The following is a 24,413-nucleotide window of genomic DNA, read 5'->3' as shown; positions in this document are numbered from 1 at the left end:
GTGAAGTTCGAAGTGAAGCTCAAAGTGAAGCTATTGATATTGAGGATGATGATGTTGGTGTTTGATTGTCTTGTTGATTGTCTTTTATTTTGTTTTATTTTCGAACTTGTGAGTTGTAGTCTAATTTCCGAACATTATGGAATGTTTTAGTTTTAATCTTGTGGGTTGTATTTAATTTATGAACATCTTGTTTTAATTAATATCTACTATTGCTCTTAAATTTGGTATATATTTATATAATGTGAAAAAGTGTGCTTAGCAATATATTAAAAATATAAATAATTATATTTTTAATAATTTTTTAATCGCCGAGTCCCGCCGCACCCGCACTCACCTTTTTCAAAAATTGCCGAGTCCCGCACCCGCACCCGCACCCGCACCTGCACCCGAGTCCCAAAACGCACCCGTGCTTCCTAGGGACTCAAATCACACTCAAAATTTTATAAAACCAAACCAATAATTCACTTTGAAAGACAAATAAACCCAATTCACGCTGAGGATGAACCTAACCAAAACAAATAAACTCCCTTAGTTTCATCCCCTTACCACTAATCTCCACTATTAATAATCTCCCTCTCAATTTCCACAACCCAAAGCTAGGACCCATGAACCTAACATTCCCATAATCCCATGGCAACACCCAATCACAAACCCAGCAAACCTATAACCAAAAGCTACAAAACCCAGTCTACATCATTTAAGCCAAGACATCCAGATTTCCTTTTCATATGAACTTAGGCTTCATTTTTTCCCTCTTTTTCTTACCACTCGCCAAAAATATCCCCCACAGCACATAACCAGCTCTGCCATACCCAACCAACCTCACCCTTAGTCAACCGACTGCAACAATCACACACACCACACATTAAACACAAAAACTGCACACACATATAGTACAAATGATGAAACTTGTGGTCATAGACATGACAACTGAAAAATACAAGAAGCTTACTAAATTTCTCTGATATACAGGCCTCTGATGTAACTAATATTGAATATAGCAATTCGGAGTAGATTCCTCGTCTGTTTCAATTAGCATAACACAACCATTAAGGGGTTGTTTGGATGTTTTTTTTTTCATCACTCAATTTCCATCACTCAATTCCATCACTTTAAAATACCCTACCCGTTTGGCACCATCACTCACTTGTCATCCTTCAATATTTTTCACACTGTTTGTAGGCCCCATACCTGTCACTCGGTGTAGCTTTTTTTTTTCAGTACCCAAACTCACCAAACCCAGTAAAAAGGAAAAAGAAAAAAAGAAACCCAAACTCGCCGAACCCAGTGAAAGAAGAAGAAGAAGAAAAGAAAAAAAAGAAACAAAGAAAAAAAAAGAAACCTAGAAACCTGAACCCAGTGAAAGAAGAAGGAAAAAAAAAAAAGAAAAAAAAAAGAAAGAAAGAACTGAAGATCATTTTCTTATTTTAAATTTCTCTCCTAAACCGTTTTTGCTCTTTTTAATTTTTAGTAACTGTTTTTTATTTTTTATTTTTTATTTTGTGCTCTTATAATTTGAAAACAATTTCAGCTACTATATGGCTCAGATTTACTGCAAATCTGAACTATTACTTGTTTGGTTTGTGAGAAAATGGAGGAAAATAAAGGGAAGTTCGAAACTTTTTTTTGGTAAATATGCAAACTGGGTCTGCAAATTCCAGGGAAATGTTTTCCAGGAAAAGTTAAAACATTTAAGTTGTTTTACGTAACCTAATCGAAGATACATTATGGGAAATATAATTTGGAGCTTGTTTAATTTCTATAAGCAGATTTCAGATTTGGAAGAAAATCCAAAATTTTTTTTGTCTGTATCTGTTTCACTGTTAATGTATCTTTTTCGTAGTGTGTTGGATTTATTTGAAAAGAGAGTTTAAAATTTTATCGAAATTTGTGAAGCTGGGATGAGAATTTAGGAGGCAATAAGATTTATTTCAGAACTGGGTTTCACAGGAATTCATGAATTCATGTGCCAACAATGCTCACAATTCTGGGTTAAAAAAAAAAAACACAAAAAATTGAAGTATATGACTATAACATAGTGGAAGTTGGCCAAGACATTGACAATTTATTTGTGCTTGATTGAGTTGATTCTGTTTCAATCAGTTTAATAGGGGACATAATTTGAGCTATATAACTATAACATATATCGTTTATGTTGTCTCACCTCTATGTCATTGAAGTAATGGTCACGCATTTCATTGAGCTTACTAATTTTATATCTACATTTTAAGAATTTCGTCAAGTTGATATTGGTATTGAATCTTATTCAAAATGTGCTATCATCCATGTTACTCTGATGATTGCTTGTGTATTCTTGAGTGTGCAAAAAATATTTTCTTGGGTTGCTAGATCAGGAGAGCTTGTGTATTTTCCTTAGGTTCATCCTTTTCTTGAGCTCTTGGCAATATTTGAAAACTTAACTAGTTCATGTTTTATATACATGATTATCCAGCTACTTATATTCAGTTTTGGCTTGCTTCCTGTGTAGGTTGACCTACAGGAGAATTATACAGCTTCTACACCCTCAGTAAGTCCTCGTTTTTTATGCCATTATGATTGTTGTTAAGAATATAGTGTGTGTAGAATTGCAGTCCTGTGTAATAGATGCTTTAAACAACTGGAAAGTTTATGATTTAGTGTGATTATATCATGATAACACTGTCAATTGCTTGATAACTATGTCTTTACATAACTGTATACTGTTTATTTTTCTCAAATTAATATTTCAAATATGTATATATTGCTTCTTAAGTTGAAGACATAGCATCTTTTTTGAAGTTAAATTGTGTCAACTCTCTATGGTTAGTTTGTTTTGGTGGGAGATGTCAAGAAAGCAGAAATTACTAACATTTTTATGAACTAATTATACATTTTTCTTCTGGCAGTGGTTCGAGAAAAAGATATTTGCTGGGAATATGCTGAGAAATTGGAAGGAAATAAGGTGAGATGCAAATTTTGCCACAGAGTTTTGAATGGTGGAATCAGTAGATTGAAGCATCATCTATCTCGACTTCCAAGTAAAGGTGTAAATCCATGTACCAAAGTGAGAGATGATGTTACTGACAGGGTGAGAGCTATAATAGCACAAAAGGAGGATATTAAAGAAAGTTCTTGTGTTACAAAGCCAAAGCTAGTAGAAGCCAAACCTCCTGGCAATATATCTATGGTTAAAGCCTCTATGCCTTTGGAGTCAGTCGTATCTCCAATTCAGAAAGTCTACCCTACTGTAACGCAAATGGCTCCTCCATCCTTGAACAACCAAGAAAATGCAGAGAAAAATATTGCTCTTTTCTTTTTGAGAATAAGCTGGACTTCAGTGTTGCTCGATCTTCATCCTATCAGCTTATGATTGATGCAGTAGCAAAGTGTGGTCCTGGATTTACAGGTCCATCAGCAGAGATACTGAAGACTATATGGTTGGAAAGGATAAAGTCAGAGGTGAGCCTACAATTGAAAGATGTAGAAAAAGAATGGACGACCACAGGTTGTACCATTATTGCAGACACGTGGACTGACAATAAATCAAGAGCTCTGATTAACTTTTTAGTTTCGTCTCCTTCCAGGACCTTTTTCCACAAATCTGTAGATGCATCTTCATATTTCAAGAACACAAAATGCCTTCCTGATTTATTTGATTCTGTTATTCAAGAATTTGGCCCAGAAAATGTTGTGCAAATTATCATGGATAGTAGTTTCAATTATACTGGTATTGCAAGCCATATCGTGCAGAACTACAGAACCATTTTTGTATCTCCCTGTGCCTCTCAATGTTTGAATCTTATCTTGGAGGAAATTTCAAAGGTAGATTGGGTAAACAGATGTATCTTACAAGCACAAACCATAACAAAGTTTATATATAATAGTGCTTCGATGCTTGATTTGATGAAACAGTATACTGGGGCACAGGAACTTATTAAGACTGGTATCACAAAGTCCATATCCAACTTCCTCTCACTGCAGTCTTTGTTGAAGCAAAGGACTAGACTGAAGGTTATGTTCAATAGCCCTGAGTATTCTACGAACTCCTCATACACAAATAAACCGCAGAGCATAACTTGTATTGCCATTGTTGAGGATAATGATTTCTGGAGGGCAGTTGAAGAAAGTGTGGCCATCTCCGAGCCTTTTCTGAAAGTGTTGAGGGAAGTATCTGCAGGGAAACCAGCTGTGGGTTCTATTTATGAGCTAATGACCAGGGCCAAGGAATCGATAAGGACATACTATATAATGGATGAGAATAAGTGCAAGACATTCTTAGATATAGTAGATAGAAAGTGGCGGGAACAACTCCATTCACCCTTACATGCAGCAGCAGCATTTTTGAACCCTAGTATCCAGTATAATCCAGAAATGAAATTTATTCCAGCTATGAAAGAAGATCTTTACAAAGTTCTGGAGATTCTACTTCCTATGCCTGATATGAGACGTGACATCACGAATCAAATATGTACCTTTACTAAGGTGAGAGGATGTTTGCTTGTAACTTAGCGAAGGAAGCTAGAGACACTGTTCCACCTGGTAAGTACACGATTTTTTATTCTATAAGATGTCTATAAGCATCAAAGAGGGAGTTGTATGCTATACATTTTTTCAGCATCTTAGTGNAAAAAAAAAAAAAAAAAAAAAAAGTGAAAGAGAAATAGCGAGAAATTTAAGGAGCTTACTGAGAGAAAGAGATTGGTCTTCTCGACGGAGAGATAATCGGAAGTTTGCTGAAGATTCTGGTTCTTTTTTTTTATTTTATCGCGATATTTTTAAGGGGTTAGGGCGGATTTTTCTTTTTATTTTTTTTGGGGGTTTTTGTCTTTTAATAAATCCTCTCTTTTCTCGTTTTCTTCGATTTTTGAATTTCTTTTTTATTTTATCTTTTTGTTTCTGGCGATATATCGCCCGGACAGTGTGTGAACGAAGCCAATTAGGAGTGAACACGTGGATAAGGACTTTGAGAGTGACGAGGGTGAGCTGCTACGACGTCGTTTATGGGAAGTTTGGAAATTTAAGAAAAAGAGTCGGGGGCGTTGGAAGCTACTCTTTTGTATCAGAGCCAGGTTTCGATCCTGGGACCTGTGGGTTATGGGCCCACCACGCTTCCGCTGCGCCACTCTGATTTGTTGATATATCTTTCAATTATAATATATTTATACCATAGGTTTAATGAAAAATGCATGTTTAATTGGGAATTGGTTTGTTACGAAATTTTGGGCTTGGCAATAGAACCCTTTCCATCATGGCTAGGTGCTCTAAGTTCTCATGTGTCTGAAATAAAGCTTCTCCCTGCAATCAATTGCACTTCTTTATCAGCACTTGTAACACTTGCACAGTACAGCCATCTGGCTTACAATTCAACATAGATCTGAAATGTTAGACATACAGAGCACAGTTCTACCAAGATACAACCAATACTCCATATGTTACATGGATAACTCCATCCAAGTCCTGGAAAGACATATAAAGCTTATACCCATAAATTTCAGCGAGATATGGAGCAGGAAGAACTGGCAAAAGAGCAGTCAAAACATTAGCATACCAAGAATAACCTCAGGGGCACCGTAGTGTCTAGTAGAGACAATAATATAGTTGTGGTCTTGATGCTCATAAGCTGTGCTGCCACAATCAATAACCTTAATTGCGCTAGACTTTGGGAACCGCTTAGGGGATGTAACCTGTAGTGGATTGAAAAGTTATTGCATGAAATCCTCCTTCAAGGAACTACAAAAGCAAAAATTGAGAACGTGCATAGTAGAAGGGTGTACCTTGTAGTCAGGTACTTTTACATACTCTGGAGAAACAAAAAGTATGTTCTCAGGCTTCAAGTCGGTGTGAATAAGGCTTATATATCATGCATGACTGCCAAATTCATAGACCACAACCAACATAAGAACACATACCATCAGATTATTTTTATTAAAAAAAAAAAAAAAAACTTTTACTCCTCAAACTCAATAGAGTTTTCGTGTATAAAGCCAAAATGATAAAATTATATATGTAAACAATGTTAAAAAATTCCCCGAGCAGTAAAAGAAGGTTTTTAAGCAATTCCAAGTAGAGCAGTTTCCACCAACATTGACAAGGATAAAAAAGAAATAGCAGAAGTAACAACTACACATGCACATGCCACACATTCAACCAGTTGCCTGCCAAGCTCGCGGACAAGATCAACAGGAAATGGGCGATAATTATTTTTCCGGAGAAAATCGTATAAGCTTGGTCCAAGCATCTCAAAGACCTGTTTTTTTTTTTTTTTTTTTTTTTTTTTTGAGGTCTCAAAGACCTGTTAAGACCATTTAAATCACAGCGGCAAGTCTGAAGGCACGAATATTTATGAAGCTGGGAAAATCATGTTATCATAAATCAACTCATACTTACAATACATATATGGTTACGATAGTCAAACCAATTCCGTATTTGCACACAACTGCAAAGAATAAAATCACTCCACTGATATAAAATTCATCTGAAAATTGATGAAGCAGAAGGAGAGATAATATTATAAGCAAAACTACACTCACCGACTTCCAGTTCTGTCATACTTTCCATTCCAAGCAACTGGAGCACATCAATTTCTATCATTGCTGCTTCACGGTACTTCTTAATACTTCTCACAACTTTTATGGCAACCATCTCTCTGGTAGAATTACGCCCATAGAGCATGATCCTAGCAATGAGTAGACCAGCAAATCATGCACTGTGATTACAGCTGTAGTAAAAAAGGCTCCTCCATGATTCTAGCATTATTAAATAGAGGCACATATCACTCTATTTATTCTAGGAAAGCTAAGATTGTGGTATTCCATATTTGTTGTATATTTACTTGATTGTAGCCATCCTGTACAAGTCCATAAAATGGACCAGAAACATTTTGTAATTGATTATATATAAGATATAGAAGTCTTCTCTCTATCTCATCCCTGTGAGATAGAATTTCTCAAACTTCTTTATGGTATCAGAGCTAACAGGAAGATAGAGAGAACTTGTCTTCTTTGTTTATCTTTTCTAGCATTTTTTTTTTAAATATGTCAAACACTACCACCCAAACTGATAATTATCCTTACCCTGTGACACAAAATATTGCCAATTTTGTGTCACTCCGCCTCACTTCCACCAATTTCCTTCTGTGGAAGACACAAATGCTTAACATCCTGGAGAGCTATGACCTTCAAGGATTTATCAATGGTGATACTACATCACCACCTCAGTTCATCACTGTTGATGAAACTGAACCCCAACAAAATCCTGCATTTTTGAAGTGGCGTAGATCTGATCGACTTGTCAAGGGATGGCTCACTGCCATAGGTAAACCTGTACCTGATCACAAGAAGTCATGGTGGCTTCTTAATGGACTCGACAAAGAATATAAGGTTTTCACAGCAACTATGCTTCGACCTCCCATTCCTCCATATGCTGAGATTGTGACTCATCTTGAAAGTTATGCAGACAGAAACAAGCTTGACACTCCAGCAACCTCTCCAATGGTGTTTTATGGTCAAAAGCAAAACAAGAAAAATCAAGGGCAGCAAGTATCATTCAGTTCCAAAGGACGAGGTTTCATTCAAGGCAACCAATCTGACTTCAAGCCTTACAACTCTCAATCTCGAGGACAGTCAAGCAATCAAAATGCAAACAACAAAAACAAAGATGAAGTTGTTGTTTGTCAGATATGTAATAAAAGAAATCACACTGCTATCAAGTGTTTTAATAGATTTAATCACTCATTCACTGCTGACAATCTACCTCAACGTTTTGCAGCAATGAAATTAAGTGATATTCAAGACTCTACTTGGCATCCTGACACTGGTGCCACAGACCACATGACTGGAAATGCAGGTAATCTTCATTCCTTAACTCCTTATACTGGGAATGATGGTGTAATGGTTGGAAATTGTGATATTTTGCCAATTACACACATTGGCAAAGCCACTGTAGGATCAGGTGATTCCTCTATTCCACTTAATGATGTTTTACTTGTACCAGACATCAAGAAAGATCTCCTCTCTATTAGTAAGTTAACGTCCGATTATCCTCTCAAATTTGAGTTTGATGGCCCTGGTTTTGTGATAAAGGACAGGATCACTCAGAGGATAGTGGCGAGGGGAAGGAAACAGAAGGGACTATATATTTTTGATGGAGGACCGCCTAACAGAATCTTAGACAAAGATCCAACAGCTCTCTTCTCAAACAGATTTCGCCAAGTCGATAAACAGTGTTGGCATCAACACTTAGGACATCCTCATCAAAAAATTATAGATTATCTCCATTCTCATAAATTTATCACTTCTTCTCAATCTCAACTGCCTGATGTTTGTACCAATTGTCAAATGGGAAAATCTTGTAGATTACCTTTTCTACAAAGTGATAATAATATAAGTGTCCCTTTCTATAAAGTTCATTGTGATTTATGGGGGCCAGCTCCAATTGTTTCCAAAGACAAATTTCGGTTCTATGCCATTTTTGTAGATGAATTCACAAATTTTACATGGCTCTTTCCTCTTAGACATAAATCTGATCTATTTGACACATTTGTCCAATTTCATAATTATGTTTCTTGTCAATTTGATGCCAAAATACGCATATTTCAAAGTGATGAAGGAGGGGAATTTGCAGCCAAAGCATTCACTGATTTTTTGACAGCTAAGGGTATCCATCATCAATCTGCTTGCCCTAAGACTCCAGAACAAAATGGCAAGGCTGAGAGAAAGCATCGAAGCATCACAGAACTAGGATTAACCATGATGTTCCATGCCAAAATTCCACCAAGGTTCTGGCTGGACTGCTTCTCCACAGCAGTTTTTTTCCTCAACAGATTGCCCTCTCCTACTTTAGGGATGGACTCACACTTCTATCGTCTCTATGGCAAACATCCAGACTATGGCACTTTTCGAATCTTGGGAAGTAGGTGCTTTCCTTATCTTGGGGACTATAGACAACACAAATTAGAGCCAAAGTCACTGCCATGTGTGTTTCTTGGATATAGCAGCAAACACAAGGGATACAAGTGCCTCTATCCTCCAACAGGTCGCATTTACATCTCACGGCATGTAGTGTTTGATGAGTCCATTCTACCATACTCACAACCCACATGTCTTTATGGCCATGAACCAGTTGAGGGGGAGCTTTGCACCTTCTCTGAATGGGAGAACTTTGCAGCTGACAGCACCATTCCTACATCAAATCCTTCTCCACCATTAACAGCATTTGCTCCACCACCATCTCCAATTGATTCTCAACTCTCTTTGCCTCAACCACCACCTGCTAGTCCACAGTTAAACCCAGCAGTAAGAGCATTATCTGAAAATGATTCATCCATCTCAGAACAGCTAGCTACTGTCAGGCCTCAACCAATTCAGCACACTATGCTTACTAGATCCAAGGTTGGCATATGTAAGCCAAATCCAAAATATGCAAATTTTCATGTTGTCCATGAGATTCCAGCAGTCCCAAAATCAGTCATTGCAGCCAAAAAACACCCTAGTTGGTCTGCAGCAATGGATGAGGAGTTGGCTGCCCTTTCTGCCAATCAAACTTGGACCCTGGTTCCCCGTAGACCAGAAATGAATGTGGTGGGATGCAAATGGGTGTACAAAGCCAAGCTACAGCCCAATGGTTCCCTTGAATGCCTCAAAGCACGTTTAGTGGCAAAAGGCTTTAATCAAGTCGATGGAGTGGATTTTTTTGAGACTTTTTCACCTATCATCAAGCGAGCCAGCATCAGAGTTGTCCTCACAATTGCAGTTGTTAAACGTTGGGAACTTCGACAACTTGATGTCAAAAATGCATTTTTGCATGGCCACCTTAGTGCACCTGTCTACATGCAACAGCCACCTGGATATGTGGATCCTGCTTGCCCAACACATGTTTGTCAGCTAAGTCGAGCTCTCTATGGTCTCAAACAAGCTCCTAAAGCTTGGTTTGATCGACTTAGTGACTTCCTCCTCCATCTTGGGATTTATTGCAGCATCACTGACCCCAGTTTGTTTATCTGCCATTCTTCAGGGGGTATTCTTGTACTACTTCTTTATGTAGATGACATGGTAGTCACCGGTGACAACCCAAATTGTATTAATTGGCTCATAAATCAGCTGGCTCAATAGTTTTCAATTAAAGATCTTGGCTTCCTTCACCATTTTCTTGGCATTGAAGTTCATAAGGTTGGACATAGTCTTTTCTTGTCCCAGTAGCGATATGCCTTGGATCTTTTAGCTTGAGCTGACATGAGTGCTTGCAAACCTATTTCCACACCCATGCCCTGCAAAGGTAGACATCTCTCACGTAACTCTGAGCTATTTTCTGATCCTAACAAATTTCGAAGTCTTGTAGGTGGACTCCAATACCTTACTTTTACAAGACCAGATATTGCTTATAGTGTCAACTATGTCTGCCAATTTATGCAATCTCCAACAGTGGCACACTTTCAGCTTGTCAAACGGCTCTTGCGGTATGTTCAAGGAACAACTCACTTTGGGATGAAAATTTTAGCTGAGAGCACTCTAGACCTTTATGGGTTCTCCGATGCAGATTGGGCTGGATGTCCAACCACTCGAAGATCCACTACAGGTTTTTGCACTTTTCTTGGCAGCAATTGCATATCATGGAGTGCAAAGAAGCAGGCCACTGTGGCTCGATCTAGTGCTGAGGATGAGTATAGGTCCATGGCCTCTACTGCAGCTGAAATTACTTGGCTCTCTTTCCTTCTACATGACCTAGGCATTCCACAACCTCAAGTGCCTATTCTGCATTGTGATAATCTAAGTGCTCTATATATGTCTGTCAATCCAATTCTCCATGCAAGAACAAAACACATCGAATTGGATTACCACTATATTAGAGAACGTGTGGCGCTTGGAGCATTGTTTACTCGGTTTGTTTCATCTTCAAATCAACTTGCTGATATATTTACCAAGCCTTTGTCAAAAGTTCAATTTCAGTCATTGCGTATCAAACTTTGGCCTTTGTCCTCATCCACGGCCATGTTTGAGGGGGAGTGATAGAATTACGCCCATAGAGCATGATCCTAGCAATGAGCAGACCAGCAAATCATGCACTATGATTACAGCTGTAAAAGGCTCCTCCATGATTCTAGCATTATTAAATAGAGGCGCATATCACTCTATTTTTTCTAGGAAAGCTAAGATTGTGGTATTCCATATTTGTTGTATATTTACTTGATTGTAGCCATCCTGTACAAGTCCATAAAATGGACCAGAAACATTCTATAATTGATTATATATAAGATATAGAAGTCTTCTCTCTATCTTATCCCTGTGAGATAGAATTTCTCAAACTTCTTTACTCTCTTGTTTCCTTATCCCAGCATTCAAGAACCTGACCAAAGGTGCCTGCAGAATGAAAGGGATACTAGATGAGGAATGCATGGTACGAAGAAACTCAACTTAAAAAAAGAAAAGAATACAAACAAAGGGTAAAAAAATACTGAACTTCACCAATCTTTCTGTGGATTTTATCTGCAATAAGGAAAGCACACACAGGAACAACTTAATCAGAGCAAGAACTGCTAAACCAAACTGATAGAGTATTGTGTAATGGGCACAGGAAGAAAAAATTAAATAAATATAAAGGAAATCCATTGGGTGAGATTAATATCATTTTATTGGTGGGTTTAAATTAGAACCTTAGCACTTAAGATTTGCGGTAAAGTGATGTGAATATAACACTTTTTTTTAATTTTATTTTATTATTTTATTTTGTAAATTATAAATTAATAATTAATTACAAGGATATAAAAGTAAATTAAAAAAAAAGTCAAACTCTCCACATTTCTTTTATCTCCTTTTATTTTTTAAACCAAACAAAGGAAATTAAATGGAACATGTCTTGCATTCTCTCTCCTTCCATCCAACAAAACAAATAAGTGTGATAGATCTAATTTGAATGGATCAATGGATTATTGAAATATTGCAGACATATCATTTTTAATTATTAAAATTCATTCTTCAAATACTCAAGGGTAAAATAATAACTTCACGTAGGTGGAAAATTCCAAAATTGACAACCAACAAAAAAAAAAAAAAAAAAAAAAAAAAAAAAAACATATGAGGTCATTATTAAAATTAAGGGTAAAATAGTCTTGTTCTAGAGTTCAAGTAATACAAAATGACACTCTTCTAAAAAGAAAAACATTTTTTATTGCTCAAAAGTGTAGTTAGTAAAAATATGTTATGCTTTTGATATCTAACGGAATGGGGCTGATTGTATATCTAATGGAACTGCAATATAATGAGTTTTATAAGTGGGTTGCAATTTTTTTAGCAATAATAATAAAAAGGACATTAAAAGTACTTTTTACCTTTGAGGGATTGTGAATTTCTTGATGATATTACAATATCTTGAAACAAACATTTGGGGGGAAAAAAATTTATATATGAAGAACAACTATTAGTTGTAAGGACTATAAATGATATATTGGTATTAATGATGTTTAATACTTTATTATTGAGCAATCACTTGCTTTATTTATATATCTTAGAAATTATATTTCAATTTAATCAAATCATACCTTAATCTCATTATATACATATATTTAAAAGGCTTATAATAATTAACTTAACCAAAACTTAATGTGGTTGATTCTCAAAAAAAAAAAAAACAAACTTAATGTGGTTTATCTAAATATTTGAATTTGGTAAGTGACCCAAAATAATAATAAAGCATATACTTTTGTAGTTAATCACATCTAGTAAAATAATAATTTATGTTTCAATTCAATATTGTGATCTTCGATATGCCTCTTTATTTGGAATAATTGTTAATATTATGAAAATTATTATATTATGTATAAACTTTGTTTTTGCGATATGTGACTCAAAATAAGTGTTTTTAGAATTAATCAAGTATATGTGTAAGCTTACTCACAGGGTTGTATGTGAAAATAAGTGTTGATCCCTCACTAGCAGGGGTTAGATATTGGTATCCGTTCATAGGATTGTATGTAAGAATATGTACTATGTATATATGTGACACTGTGCTCTGATCAATTATATGTATGTGTTTTCAAATAATTTAAAGATGTGATTCATTATATGCCTTGGAATAATTATATTTGATATCATTGAGAGAATTTGTGAAAAATCAAAATACTCATGCTTTATTTGACTCTATTTTGTTGTGTATTGTGTATAATTGCTTACTGAATGTGTGGCTCACTCCATCAATTACAATTTTTAGATTAAAGTTTTGTTGGGAGACAAAACCTTTGGATTGTATGTGAGAATATGGGAGATAAAACCTTTGGATTGTATGTGAGAATATGTGCTATATGTATATGTGACACTGTGCTCTGATCAATTATATGCACGTGTTTTCGAATAATTTAAAGATGTAATTCATTATATGCTTTGGAATAAGTATATTTGATATCATTGAGTGAATTTGTGAAAAATCAAAATACTCATGCTTTGTTTGATTCTATTCTGTTGTGTATTGTGTATAATTGCTTTCTGGATGTGTGGCTCACTCCATCAATTACAATTTTCATATTAAAGTTTTGTTGAGAGACAAAACCTTTGGATTACTTCATAAGGTGCAAGGTAGAGCATGAGAGTTTTTAGGCGACATCAATAATACTTGAAGCCTTAAATAATTTTTAGTTATTTTTATTTCGCTTTAGATTTTATAGTATTTGGAGATTATTTCTAAATTGTGGATTTTAGTTATTGTAAGAGATTTATTTAGAGTATTGTTTATTTGGAGTTTACTGAATTATGTTTAAATTAATTATGCTTATTGAGTTATGTAAGATTAGCAAGTTAGTCATGTATCTAAATTCATATTCCATGGATTTGAGTCGTGACATGAAATGTCTTTTGCAATAATTTTTTCAATAAATTCACATGTTGGTTGATTAGATTTGCATAATATTCTCTTTGGAATTCGCATGTTTATTATGCTAATATGTTTATCTCATCATTGCCAGTTGCAATTTATTTGATATATTGTGTTCATGTCATTTCCCTCTTGGATGTGTGTGTATCTTCATGCCATCTCCATAGGTGGTATTGAAGGTTTTCCATCCCACAATAAAAGGCTTGATGTTTGCACCACTTTTAAGGAAAAAGAAGAAAAAAAAATTCTAAAACCCTTAAAGGATATTTTCCAACTAAAAATCATGTGATGTTCCCTAAAAACCCTTGGAGGGTATTTTACATAAAATCTCAAAAGGATTTCAAAAGCCTTTTTCTAAAGAAATAAATCAATTTTCCAAATAAAAGGACAATTTTCACAAAATAATTTTCAAACGGAGCTTGGCCCATGGCTTTAAATCAATTAAGCCCATGACCCATCAAAATAAGCCGACAAATCCCCCATCCCCTAAGCACCAATCATTTCATTAGCGTTTTATTTTGCAGTGCTAATTAATAAACTTCTAATGGAGTGATTAAGTGAGGTAGATTTCTTGCACTTAGGATAATTCATCTATGCATGCCTAATTGTATTTTCTCACATGCTAGTACGTAGTATCTTGTATGCTAGTTGCTAGTATCTCACATGCCATGCATTCTCACATGCAAACACATTTTCATATGCAATTTCACATGCTCACGTGTACATACATCCTCACGTGTTTTCTTGAATCCAAATGCCCAATAAATGAGTTACACTTCAAATCAATTAAGCCCATGCCCCATTAATAAGCCAACAAATCCCCATCCCCTAAGCACTAATCTTTTCATTAGTGTTTATTCTACAATGTTAAAAATTTTAATGGAGTGAGTTAGGTTTCTACACATAATAATTCATCTATGCATGCCTCATGTGCACATGCATTTCACATGCCATGCATTCTCACATGCACAAACATTTCCACATGCTCACATGTACATGCATCCTCTCATGTTTCCTTGAATCCAAATGCCACACTTCAAATGATAGAAATTAGGATTAAATCAAAATAATGTACTATCTTAGAATAGACATTGTAGGGTGCCTAACAACTTCTCTACACGTAATAGAACTTTTGAGTTCATGTCTTTTATTCAAGACATTTGCTTTACCCTTTAACTTAGGAACCTTTAGGAAAATCCTTAGTTAAATAGGTATAAAGGGAATACACATATAGGTCACCAATGGCACCCAATGGTTAGTGGTGATTTTAAAAAGGAAAGATAAAGAATAGACTCACACCCACATCACCCTAGTGTAGGACACAAATCACACACTTGGATTACACATTGCCAAGAAGCTCCTCACATATAGTTGGTTGATACTTGAGATATGTACATTTGGGCAATATTTTTTCCAGTGTCAACAGTGAAAAAAATAAACAGGTCATACATGGCTCACTCAATTAATTTAAAACTCGATAAAGATTGTAGGTTTTGCAATTTGTTTTAGTTCATCCCATTTCAAACATAGACTTAGCGTAGATGAATGCACTTGAAACAAGATCAAGCTCTTTGGAATAAGATTTGGTTTTTCTGTGATTTAGTTTTTTGCGCATGAGATTTTAGATTTTTATTTTCATGAAGATTTTTTTTTTTCATGTACAATTGAAATATTGTGGTTAGTTTTGGATTTAATTTGATAATATTCATTCGAGAATGTCAAGAGCCTTATAATTCAATTGATAGCACCTCCTAGTGTTTTCAACAAAAACGCTTAGAATAATTTTTATTTGAGGAATGGGGATAATTACAATATAAGAAGGTCTTATCTCTTAATAAGGTGAATATTTTACAAGTGTTCAGCTGTTATCGCATTCCTAGCTCATCCTTTGGAATGAAGACATGATAGAATTGTACACTCCAATGTCATTATCTAAAACAATATGAAACATTGTTAACTTATTGTTGAAGAGCCTCGATTTCAAGAATATATTGCGTCCCTTGTTTTGTGAGGGAAAATTATGCATAGAAATATAGAATAGAAAAGATAATGAAAATTTTATTTTTTTTAAAAAAATGATAAGAATAAGAAGAAACAAAATAAATGAAGATAAAGGGAAAGATGAAAAGTGATATTAAGGTAGACGGTAGTAGGGAGATGAAAATGCGAAAGGAATGGGAAATGTTGAAGAAAGTGTAAATGTTAAAAAAAAAAATGAATACAATTTTATAAGGAAATTTTTATTTATTTGTATTTAATTGAAACATTATATGTTTAATTTTTTTTAGAAAAATGAGAAAATATTAATAATTTATTGATATGAAGGATATGACTGAATTTAAATGGTCAATTGTAGTAGTGTTATTGATATTAGCTTGAATTTTTTTTTTTTTTTGGCAACTTGAAAAATGATAAACCGTATCCATATAACTAAATTAAAGTTACTTTATGCTGTTGAGTTAACAAAACGAATTGGCGGTTACCAAAAAGCTACATATCTTTTTTAATAGAATAAACCTGAAAGCTGAACATGAATTGTCTTGTTTTGTCGCTTTTCATTTGGGTGAAGTTGGAGCCTCTTATAAATTAATGAAGCCTCATTAGACCTATCAACCATTATAGCTCTAAAGAATACCAATAACAAAAACTTAGCATAAATCAGTACTTATCCTTTGCAAGTCAAGTGGCTACACATTTAATCTAACATACATCATTACCCAACAATGTTTCAACTCACCACACATCAAAGTAATCATGTAAATGAACTTTGAAATATCCATTTTGGAGTAACAATCGATGGTATGTAGCTTTCAGGAAAAAATATGTAATAGTGGTAAATTAAATAACAATACTATTCAACTACTCAGATTTATCACAATATAAGGAGAACATGAATGCATTATGACGCATTTTTTCCTTATGTTACAAGTGATTTTTAATTCAAATGATTTAGATGGCCTAATTAGTAGGGTATGTGCTCCACAAACTTTCAAAAGATTAGAAAAATTAGTTACATAGGCAGACCAATCATAAGTTTCTCTCGCACTACTTTTAAGGAACAATCTATAACTTAGATCCCTATAAAGCAAATTATTGTAGAATTTATTTTACTTTTATTTTGTTTTTCATATTAATTGCTCAATAGAATCCATGACCCATACAAAATTTAACTATTGGAATTAAGAAGAAATAGATTTCTAACTATATAAATAAAATAGTTTTTGTTAGAAGTCAATCACTACACATGAGGAGAGAAAAAAAAAATCAAATGAAAAGATAACGTATCAAGTCTAAAGGAATTTCATAGAACAAATGTCATGTTGTACAAAAATAACATATATAGAACAACTAAATAGGTGAATTCAAAGCAACCCAAACTAAGAATTTAAAGAAAAAAAAACATGTAATAAAATTAAAAATTAAAGAGAGAAAAACAAAACTTAAATCACAAAACTAAATCGCATCAATTCAATATAAAGTTCTAAAGAACACAACAATTATCAACCTAAAGAAAAGATGCAAGAAAAATAAAAAAATTCACTAAAAAATTGGGAGAGAGAGAACCTTTTTTGTAAGGGAAAAGTATGTAAAGAATGGAAGAAAGAATGATAAATTTATAGGAAAAGTGATATTAAGGTAGATGGTAGTGAGGAGGTGAATAGGTAAGGGATGGAGAAATGTTATAGAAAGTGTAAATATTAAAAAAAATGAATAAATGTTAAAAAAAATTATAGGAAGATTGGAAAGAAAATGATATGGACACTGATGTGGCTCAACTAGAGCGTAGCAACAATAAATATTACGCTTCAACTTTTAGATATATATCGATGATTGCAATTATTTACTCTTAATAAGATGAAAACTTTAAAAGTGTTCGGCTGTTATTGCATGCTTAGCTCATCATTCGAAATGAAGAGATGATAGAATTGTACGCTCCAATGTCATTATCTAAAACAATATGAAATATGCTTAAATTATTGCTGAAGAGCCTCAGTTTCAAGAATATATTGCGTGACTTGTTATGTTAATGATTGCCTAATATGTACATATATACACACACAGACAAATGGGCATGGGAAATGAGACTAGTAACATGCCTGCAAAAGTGATTGATGAGTATAATTTTGATTGATGAGTATAATTTGATTTTTGAGGTTGGTTTTTAGACTCTAGAATTAACGGTTTTGTGCTTTTGTCATATTTTAGGGAAGAAGGTTCTAGTTGGTCCATGTTCTCTTTTCGTATACGTGACTTATACTATCAATCAATAAAATTCTATCCGTTTTATCTCAAAAAGAATTAACGTTTAGCTTAAAATTCACTTACTGGTCTTCTTTGCTCACTCCATCATATTCCCCAAAAAAGATAATAAGAGTGGAATTTTGAAAGATTAGGTGGGATGCTAAAAGGAGTATAGCAAAGTGGGCTTAACTTATCAAGTGTCATCTCACATGCAATAATAATGGATATTTGCCAAACTTTCACAGGGATTAGAAACATACAAACGCAATTTTATCTAACAAGACAAAAACATTAACCAAATAATTTGAGAACTTAGTATATATCACATTCATTTTGTATGTATATCATTTGTACATACCATTCTATTTCTCCATTTTAAATGGAGATATCAAAAAAAATATATATATGTAATCATATTACACTCATGCAAATGTGAACGTAATACATACTAGTTAGAGTGTAAAAATTGAAAAAACTATGTACATCGTGCATGCAAATGTGAATGTAGTATTATGATTTTTTTTTATTTGGACTGTCCAATGAACCGTAAAAAGAAAAGGTTTAATGTTTTTAAAGTCGGACCGAAGTTGAACCGTTGTCGAACCGTGATGACGTCATAATTAATTTAATAATAAATTAAAATATAAATACATATATTAAATTAATAAAAATTACAAAATTACCTAAAATAGTTTCGAATATTTGACTATTTATAAACTTTTTTATTTTATTTTTATAAAACTTAATATAAAAGTTAAGAGAAATGATATGTCTACAACATTTTCACAGCATTTTTACAACAAATTCTAAGTGGTAGATTGTTATTATTAGGGTAAAGAAGTAATCTTAGTGTTAAGTTCAAATTTAAATTAATAACAACTAACCACTTATAATTTATTATGAAAATATTATAAAAATATTATAAACATAATATCTATCAATAGTTAATAGACATTTTACATGAAATTAATTGAAAAAAAAAAGTTAATAGATATTTCCGGTTTTTTTTTTTTAAATAAACAGTAACAGCGGTGGTTATTGGCTTGTCTCCCACTCAACTTTTGTCTTTTGTTGAAAGAACCAAGGCTCTGGTACTTTACCCATTTCCCATTAAATTTTAAAAATAATATATAAATTAAAGCTAAGGGCCTAAAAAATTGAGAAAGGAATAAAATATAATTTGTTATAAAAATGCAATCATTAATAATTTATTATAAAAATATTGTAAAAATAATACTCCTTCAAAGTTAATAGAAATTTTGCATGAAATTAATTTTTTTTTAAAAAAGTTAATAGATATTTCCGGTTTTTCTAAAAATAAAATTGAACAGTAGCAGCAGTGATTATTGGTTTGTCTCCCACTCAACTTTTGTCTTCCCTCATGAAATTTTAAAAATAATATATAAACTAAAGCTAGAAGCCTAGATAATTAAGAAAGAAATAAAATATAATTTGTTGCTTTGCCTAAAGCAGTGGTTATTGCTCTGTCTCCCACTCAACTTTTGTCTTTTGTCCAGAGACCCAAGGCTCTGGCACTTTACACATACCCCCCACGAAATTTTAAAAATAAAATATAAACTAATAAAGCTAGAAGCCTAGAAAATTGAGAAAGGAAAAACATTGTTGTGTCCACCGAATTAAAATCGAAGCCTAAGAATAAAGGCTGTGGTTGACAGTGAGGTTGAGTATATGAGAAGGCAAAAAACAAGAAATAAACAAGAGAAGAGAGGAAGACAGAGAAGGCAAAAACGCAGAAATAGCAAGAGACAATTTCATCCGTTCAAATGGCTTAAATATCATCCGTTTATTCAATCCAATGGCTCTTAAATTTGACCTATTATCAAATTGTAAAAAGACAATTTCAATCCCTGTATTGTATCTCCTCTGAAACAAAATACTAACATTCAAAATTTACTCTCTCTCTCTTCACGGCACAGCCACTGGCCCGATTCTCCATGACCATGGCTACAACTGGAAGCCTCCAAGGCTCACACGACCACCACCACTGGCGGTGCTTCTCCTCTCTTTAGGTCTCTGTTGTTTCGCTCTGTCAAGTCCAGCCGTGGCCAAGCTTCTGCTTGCACCGCGACACCACCATTTCCGGTTATGCTTCTCACCATATATACCACCATTGGTTTAAATATAACAATAATTCATTTTCATCATTTGGGTTTGGCAGTAACTCAATGTTCTATTTTATTTTAATGTTGATTTTAGAAATACACACAAGATGTTTGTGAAAATGTTTGATAGAAACTTTGAAGTAATGTTAAGCTTACTGATGATAAAAATAATTGGGAGTTTTGTCAATTTATTATCTTTTATTGGTCTTTTTCTGTCTGAATTTCCCTTTTATTAGCTAGTATTTTTTTTTTTTTTTGAGTAATGGTCACTTGCACAAAACCATTTCAAGAAACGGTTTTTGGTTAACCCGGTTGGACCGTACGGTCCAATCCGAATTTCAAAACCATGGGTAGGTGTAAGAAATAGTGAGAAGCAATATTTTTCTCTTTTGAGTATATCATACCGCCTAATGGGGACAAAAAACTTACGTACAGATTCTTATTTCAAAACCATGGATAGGTGTAAGTAATAGTGTGAAGCAATATTTTTCCCTTTTTAGTATATTATACTGCCTAATGGGGACAAAAAATTTACATACAGATTTTTTTTAGTTCAGTCTGGTATCTCGGGCTATTTATAGGTGAACAATTTTAGAGGACACTTACTAACTTGACATAAAAGATATAACTTTACCTATCAAAAAAGAATAAAAGATATAGCTTCAATGGCTCTTGATAGCATACCTTTATGGCTTCCTCTTCTGCTTGTTCTCCCTCTTCTGTTTCTCATTAAAAAAAAGATGGATGAGCAGAGTTCAAAGAACCTTCCACCAAGCCCTCCTAAGCTCCCTATTATAGGTAACTTGCACCAACTTGGTGTGTTGCCTCACCAATCTATGTGGCAACTTTCCAAGAAATATGGCTCTGTGATGCTCCTTCAACTCAGTGGCATAACAACTGTCATAATATCTTCTGCTGATGCTGCGAGAGAAGTCTTAAAAGTTCATGATCTTGCCTGTTGCAGTAGACCTCCCTTAGCTTGCTCTAAAGTTTTTTCCTACAATTATAGGGACATGGCTTTTTCACCTTATGGTGATTACTGGAGAGAGATAAGGAAAATATGTGTTCTTGAGCTTTTTAGCGTGAAGAGGGTGCAGTCCTATCAGTTCATTAGGGAAGAAGAAGTTGCTTTGTTTATTGATTCTATATCTCACTATGCATCTTCTGCAACCCCTGTTGATCTTTCTGAGAAGTTGTTTGCCCTCACTGCAAGTATAACTTTTAGGATTGGTTTTGGTAGGAGTTTTCGCGGGAGTGGTTTAGACAATGAAAGGTTTCAAGCAGTGGTTCATGAGGTAGAGTCCATGATAGGAAGCTACAATGCATCTGAATTCTTGCCCTTCGTGGGATGGATTATAGACACTTTATCTGGTAGATTTAAAAGGCTTGAAAGGGTTTTTCATGAGTTGGATACTTTATTCCAACAGGTCATTGATCTCCATCTTGATCCTGAGAGGACAAAACCAGAGCATGAAGACATTATCGATGTGCTACTGAGAATTGAAAGGGAGCAAGCTGAGTCTGGCGATGATGCTCGGTTCACAAAACATAACATTAAGGCAGTCCTCTTGGTAAGCTGCCAGTCTTTTACTAATCCCATGTTTTTTTGTTTTTTTATTTATTTTTTAACTTTACTTACCTTATCAAATTAGCCCATGTTCATCTACTTACCTGTTACTATTTTTTGTTTATCAGAATATATTTTTAGGTGGAGTTGACACTGGTGCAATTACCATGATATGGGCGATGGCAGAGCTTGCTAAGAACCCTAGATTGATGAAAAAAGCACAAGATGAAGTTAGAAATTTCATTGGAAATAAAGGGAAAGTCACTGAAAGCGACACTGACCACCTTCATTATCTAAAGATGATAGTTAAAGAAACTTTTAGATTGCATCCTCCGGCAACTCTACTTCTTCCAAGAGAAACCATGTCACACTTTAAGATCAATGGTTATGACATTTACCCAAAAATGTTAGTACAAGTTAATGCTTGGGCCATAGGACGAGATCCTAAATACTGGGAGAACCCAGAAGAATTCATCCCAGAAAGGTTCATGGATAACTCCATTGATTATAAAGGTCAAAATTTTGAGTTATTGACATTTGGATCTGGTCGAAGAGGTTGTCCTGGGATATATATGGCAACAACAACAATTGAGCTTGCACTTGCAAATCTTTTATATTGTTTCAATTGGAAATTACCTGATGGGATGAAAGAGGAAGATATCAGCATGGAAGAGGGAGCTGGTCTTAGCCTTACTACCAGTAAGAAAACAGCTTTGAACCTTGTGCCAATCAAATTGTTTTAAAATATTAGTATATGTCAGCACTCTTCCCCTCCCTTTCTTCTCTCCCCCATCTCACTCCATTCCAATCATGGATCATTTATGTAAATTACATAAGCACTTTGAAATAAATGGTGGCCAATCAGCATGTATGTTTTGGCTTTTGCAATCATGGATCATTTATCCTTTCTTATAAATAAATGGCAGGAAGTGGAAGATAATTTGTGTTTGTCTATATTTCCTATGGCAATGTTATGGAATACAAAGCTACTTTTTCTAGTCCACTTTATATTTCATTGCACAATTTGTCATGTATTTATTTTATTTTTCTTATAAAAAATAAAATTAAAAAAAAAAAAAAAAACACATGGTATATCACAATTAGTAGAATATAAAGTATTTTAAAGTATTTTTGGGCCTGATGGTTTCTATTCAGCATCATGAAGGCTTGGCATAATTATTTCATTCAATCAACTGTTTTGGACAACAGAGCAGCGGCTAGGCGAGCAAATTTTCTTTAGACTCCAAACTGTATGGAGCTAAGTGAAATAAAAGGAAGAAAGCCTCATTTTGATCAAGAAATCAACCTTGCCTTATAAACCATCTTTTATTTTTATTTTTAGAATAAACGCCAGATCTTATAAACCATCTTTGAAAATCCAAGAAATAAGACTTCTGCAAATAGTATTGTAATTCAAGAAGTTGATGTTTTTTGGTGTTTTTAACAGAAGCATTTAGGGTTCAAATTGTTATTTTTCTAACTATTAAATTATCAAAAAAAAAAAAAAAGAAAAAAAAGAAAGGAAATAAGACTTCTATCTAATGACTCTAATTAATTAGTTTGCCTCCATTATTTATACAAATGTCCATAATTAATATAGAAATGTGAAATGTCCACATTTTAAAAAGTAAAAATACATTTAAAATATGAAAGTGGATATAAAAATCAGATGTAAGAAAATGCTAGTGAGAGTATCATTACCCTTGATTGATGAGCATATAACAGCAAAACAAATAGTGATTTTTTTTTTTTAATGTGAAAATAATGATTGATTGATGAGCATATAATAACAGCAAAACAAATAATGGTGGGCTAGGTAAGAAACAAAAGTGGGAAAATATTATAAGGTGTGAGAGCAAGCCAAGCAAGTGGAAGTCCAACTACTTTTAATAACTAATGATTGAGGCAACAAGGATATAAAACAAAGCCGTGTTAAAGAAATCAACATGGTTGCCATCAACAATAAGTATCCTTCATTGAAACAGCTAAGAGCATAAGGACCAACCCTGCCATCAACAATAAGTATCCTTCATTGAAACAGCTAAGTATCCTTCATTGAAACAGCTAAGAGCATAAAGACCAACCCTGCCATCAACAATAAGTATCCTTCATTGAAACAGCTAAGAGCATGAGAACTCTTGGACAGTTTATGGCTTAAGCCCTCTAAGATTTGGTGAGGACACAGTCTGACATCTTATTCTAGATTTTTTTGATGATTGACATTTTATTATAGATGGAAACAAAGATGGATGCAAAAATAAATATTGAAGTTTGGTTACAAGGGACTCTTTGCTATGACCAACAGAGTACATGACATTCACGAATTTTTTTTCTACATCACATAGATATGCAAGTTTAGTTTGCAAGATAACAAAGACACATAGGTGAGTTTGACATCAAGTTTTAGCATTAATTTCTAGCTTATAATTTTTACGTTCATTCTTTTAAAATTTCACTTCTATATTTTTTTTTTTCTACTTTTTATTTTGTTAAAAGTACAAATATATTTTAGCACACATTAAGTAAAAAAATTTTAACAAAAAACTAAATGATCTGTTCTTGTGATAAGGGCATAAAGATTTTCAACATTCAGTTAAGGGAATCAAAGTCAGCATCCTTGGGCAACGTCGGCAGACTTCATTGAG

The 24,413-nt window shown here is 33.9% G+C and overlaps 3 protein-coding genes, 1 non-coding gene and 1 pseudogene across 4 annotated transcripts; 3 read left to right on the top strand and 2 right to left on the bottom strand.

Moving 5' to 3' along the window:
• The first annotated feature begins 1,480 nt into the window (after positions 1 to 1,480).
• LOC112020215 (uncharacterized) lies at positions 1,481 to 4,563 on the top strand. The gene is given in 4 exon segments (XM_024052781.2): positions 1,481 to 2,527; positions 2,886 to 3,290; positions 3,293 to 4,468; positions 4,471 to 4,563. Coding segments are annotated over 4 exon segments (1,668 nt in total). The 5' UTR covers positions 1,481 to 2,526; the 3' UTR covers positions 4,557 to 4,563.
• A 473-nt stretch (positions 4,564 to 5,036) lies between these two features.
• On the bottom strand, positions 5,037 to 5,108 carry TRNAM-CAU (transfer RNA methionine (anticodon CAU)). The gene has a single exon. It is a non-coding gene; the product is annotated as a tRNA-Met (tRNA).
• A 61-nt stretch (positions 5,109 to 5,169) lies between these two features.
• Positions 5,170 to 6,825, bottom strand: LOC112020228 (serine/threonine-protein kinase AFC1-like; annotated as a pseudogene).
• A 188-nt stretch (positions 6,826 to 7,013) lies between these two features.
• LOC136063425 (uncharacterized) lies at positions 7,014 to 8,222 on the top strand. The gene is made up of 3 exons (XM_065763794.1): positions 7,014 to 7,659; positions 7,747 to 7,824; positions 8,061 to 8,222. The coding sequence occupies exons 1-3, from the start codon at positions 7,014 to 7,016 to the stop codon at positions 8,120 to 8,122; spliced, it is 786 nt and encodes a 261-aa protein (XP_065619866.1). The 3' UTR covers positions 8,123 to 8,222.
• An 11,533-nt stretch (positions 8,223 to 19,755) lies between these two features.
• Positions 19,756 to 22,724, top strand: LOC112020203 (cytochrome P450 71B34). Its single transcript, XM_024052762.2, has 2 exons — positions 19,756 to 21,772; positions 21,897 to 22,724. The coding sequence occupies exons 1-2, from the start codon at positions 20,867 to 20,869 to the stop codon at positions 22,509 to 22,511; spliced, it is 1,521 nt and encodes a 506-aa protein (XP_023908530.1). The 5' UTR covers positions 19,756 to 20,866; the 3' UTR covers positions 22,512 to 22,724.
• The last annotated feature ends 1,689 nt before the right edge of the window (positions 22,725 to 24,413 follow it).

This window comes from Quercus suber, unplaced genomic scaffold, assembly GCF_002906115.3.
Source record: "Quercus suber isolate HL8 unplaced genomic scaffold, Cork oak 2.0 scaffold_525, whole genome shotgun sequence".
NCBI classification, from domain to species: Eukaryota; Viridiplantae; Streptophyta; class Magnoliopsida; order Fagales; family Fagaceae; genus Quercus; species Quercus suber.
The sequence above is the reverse complement of the archived record's forward strand: the minus strand, read 5'-3'. Positions and strand labels throughout refer to the sequence as shown.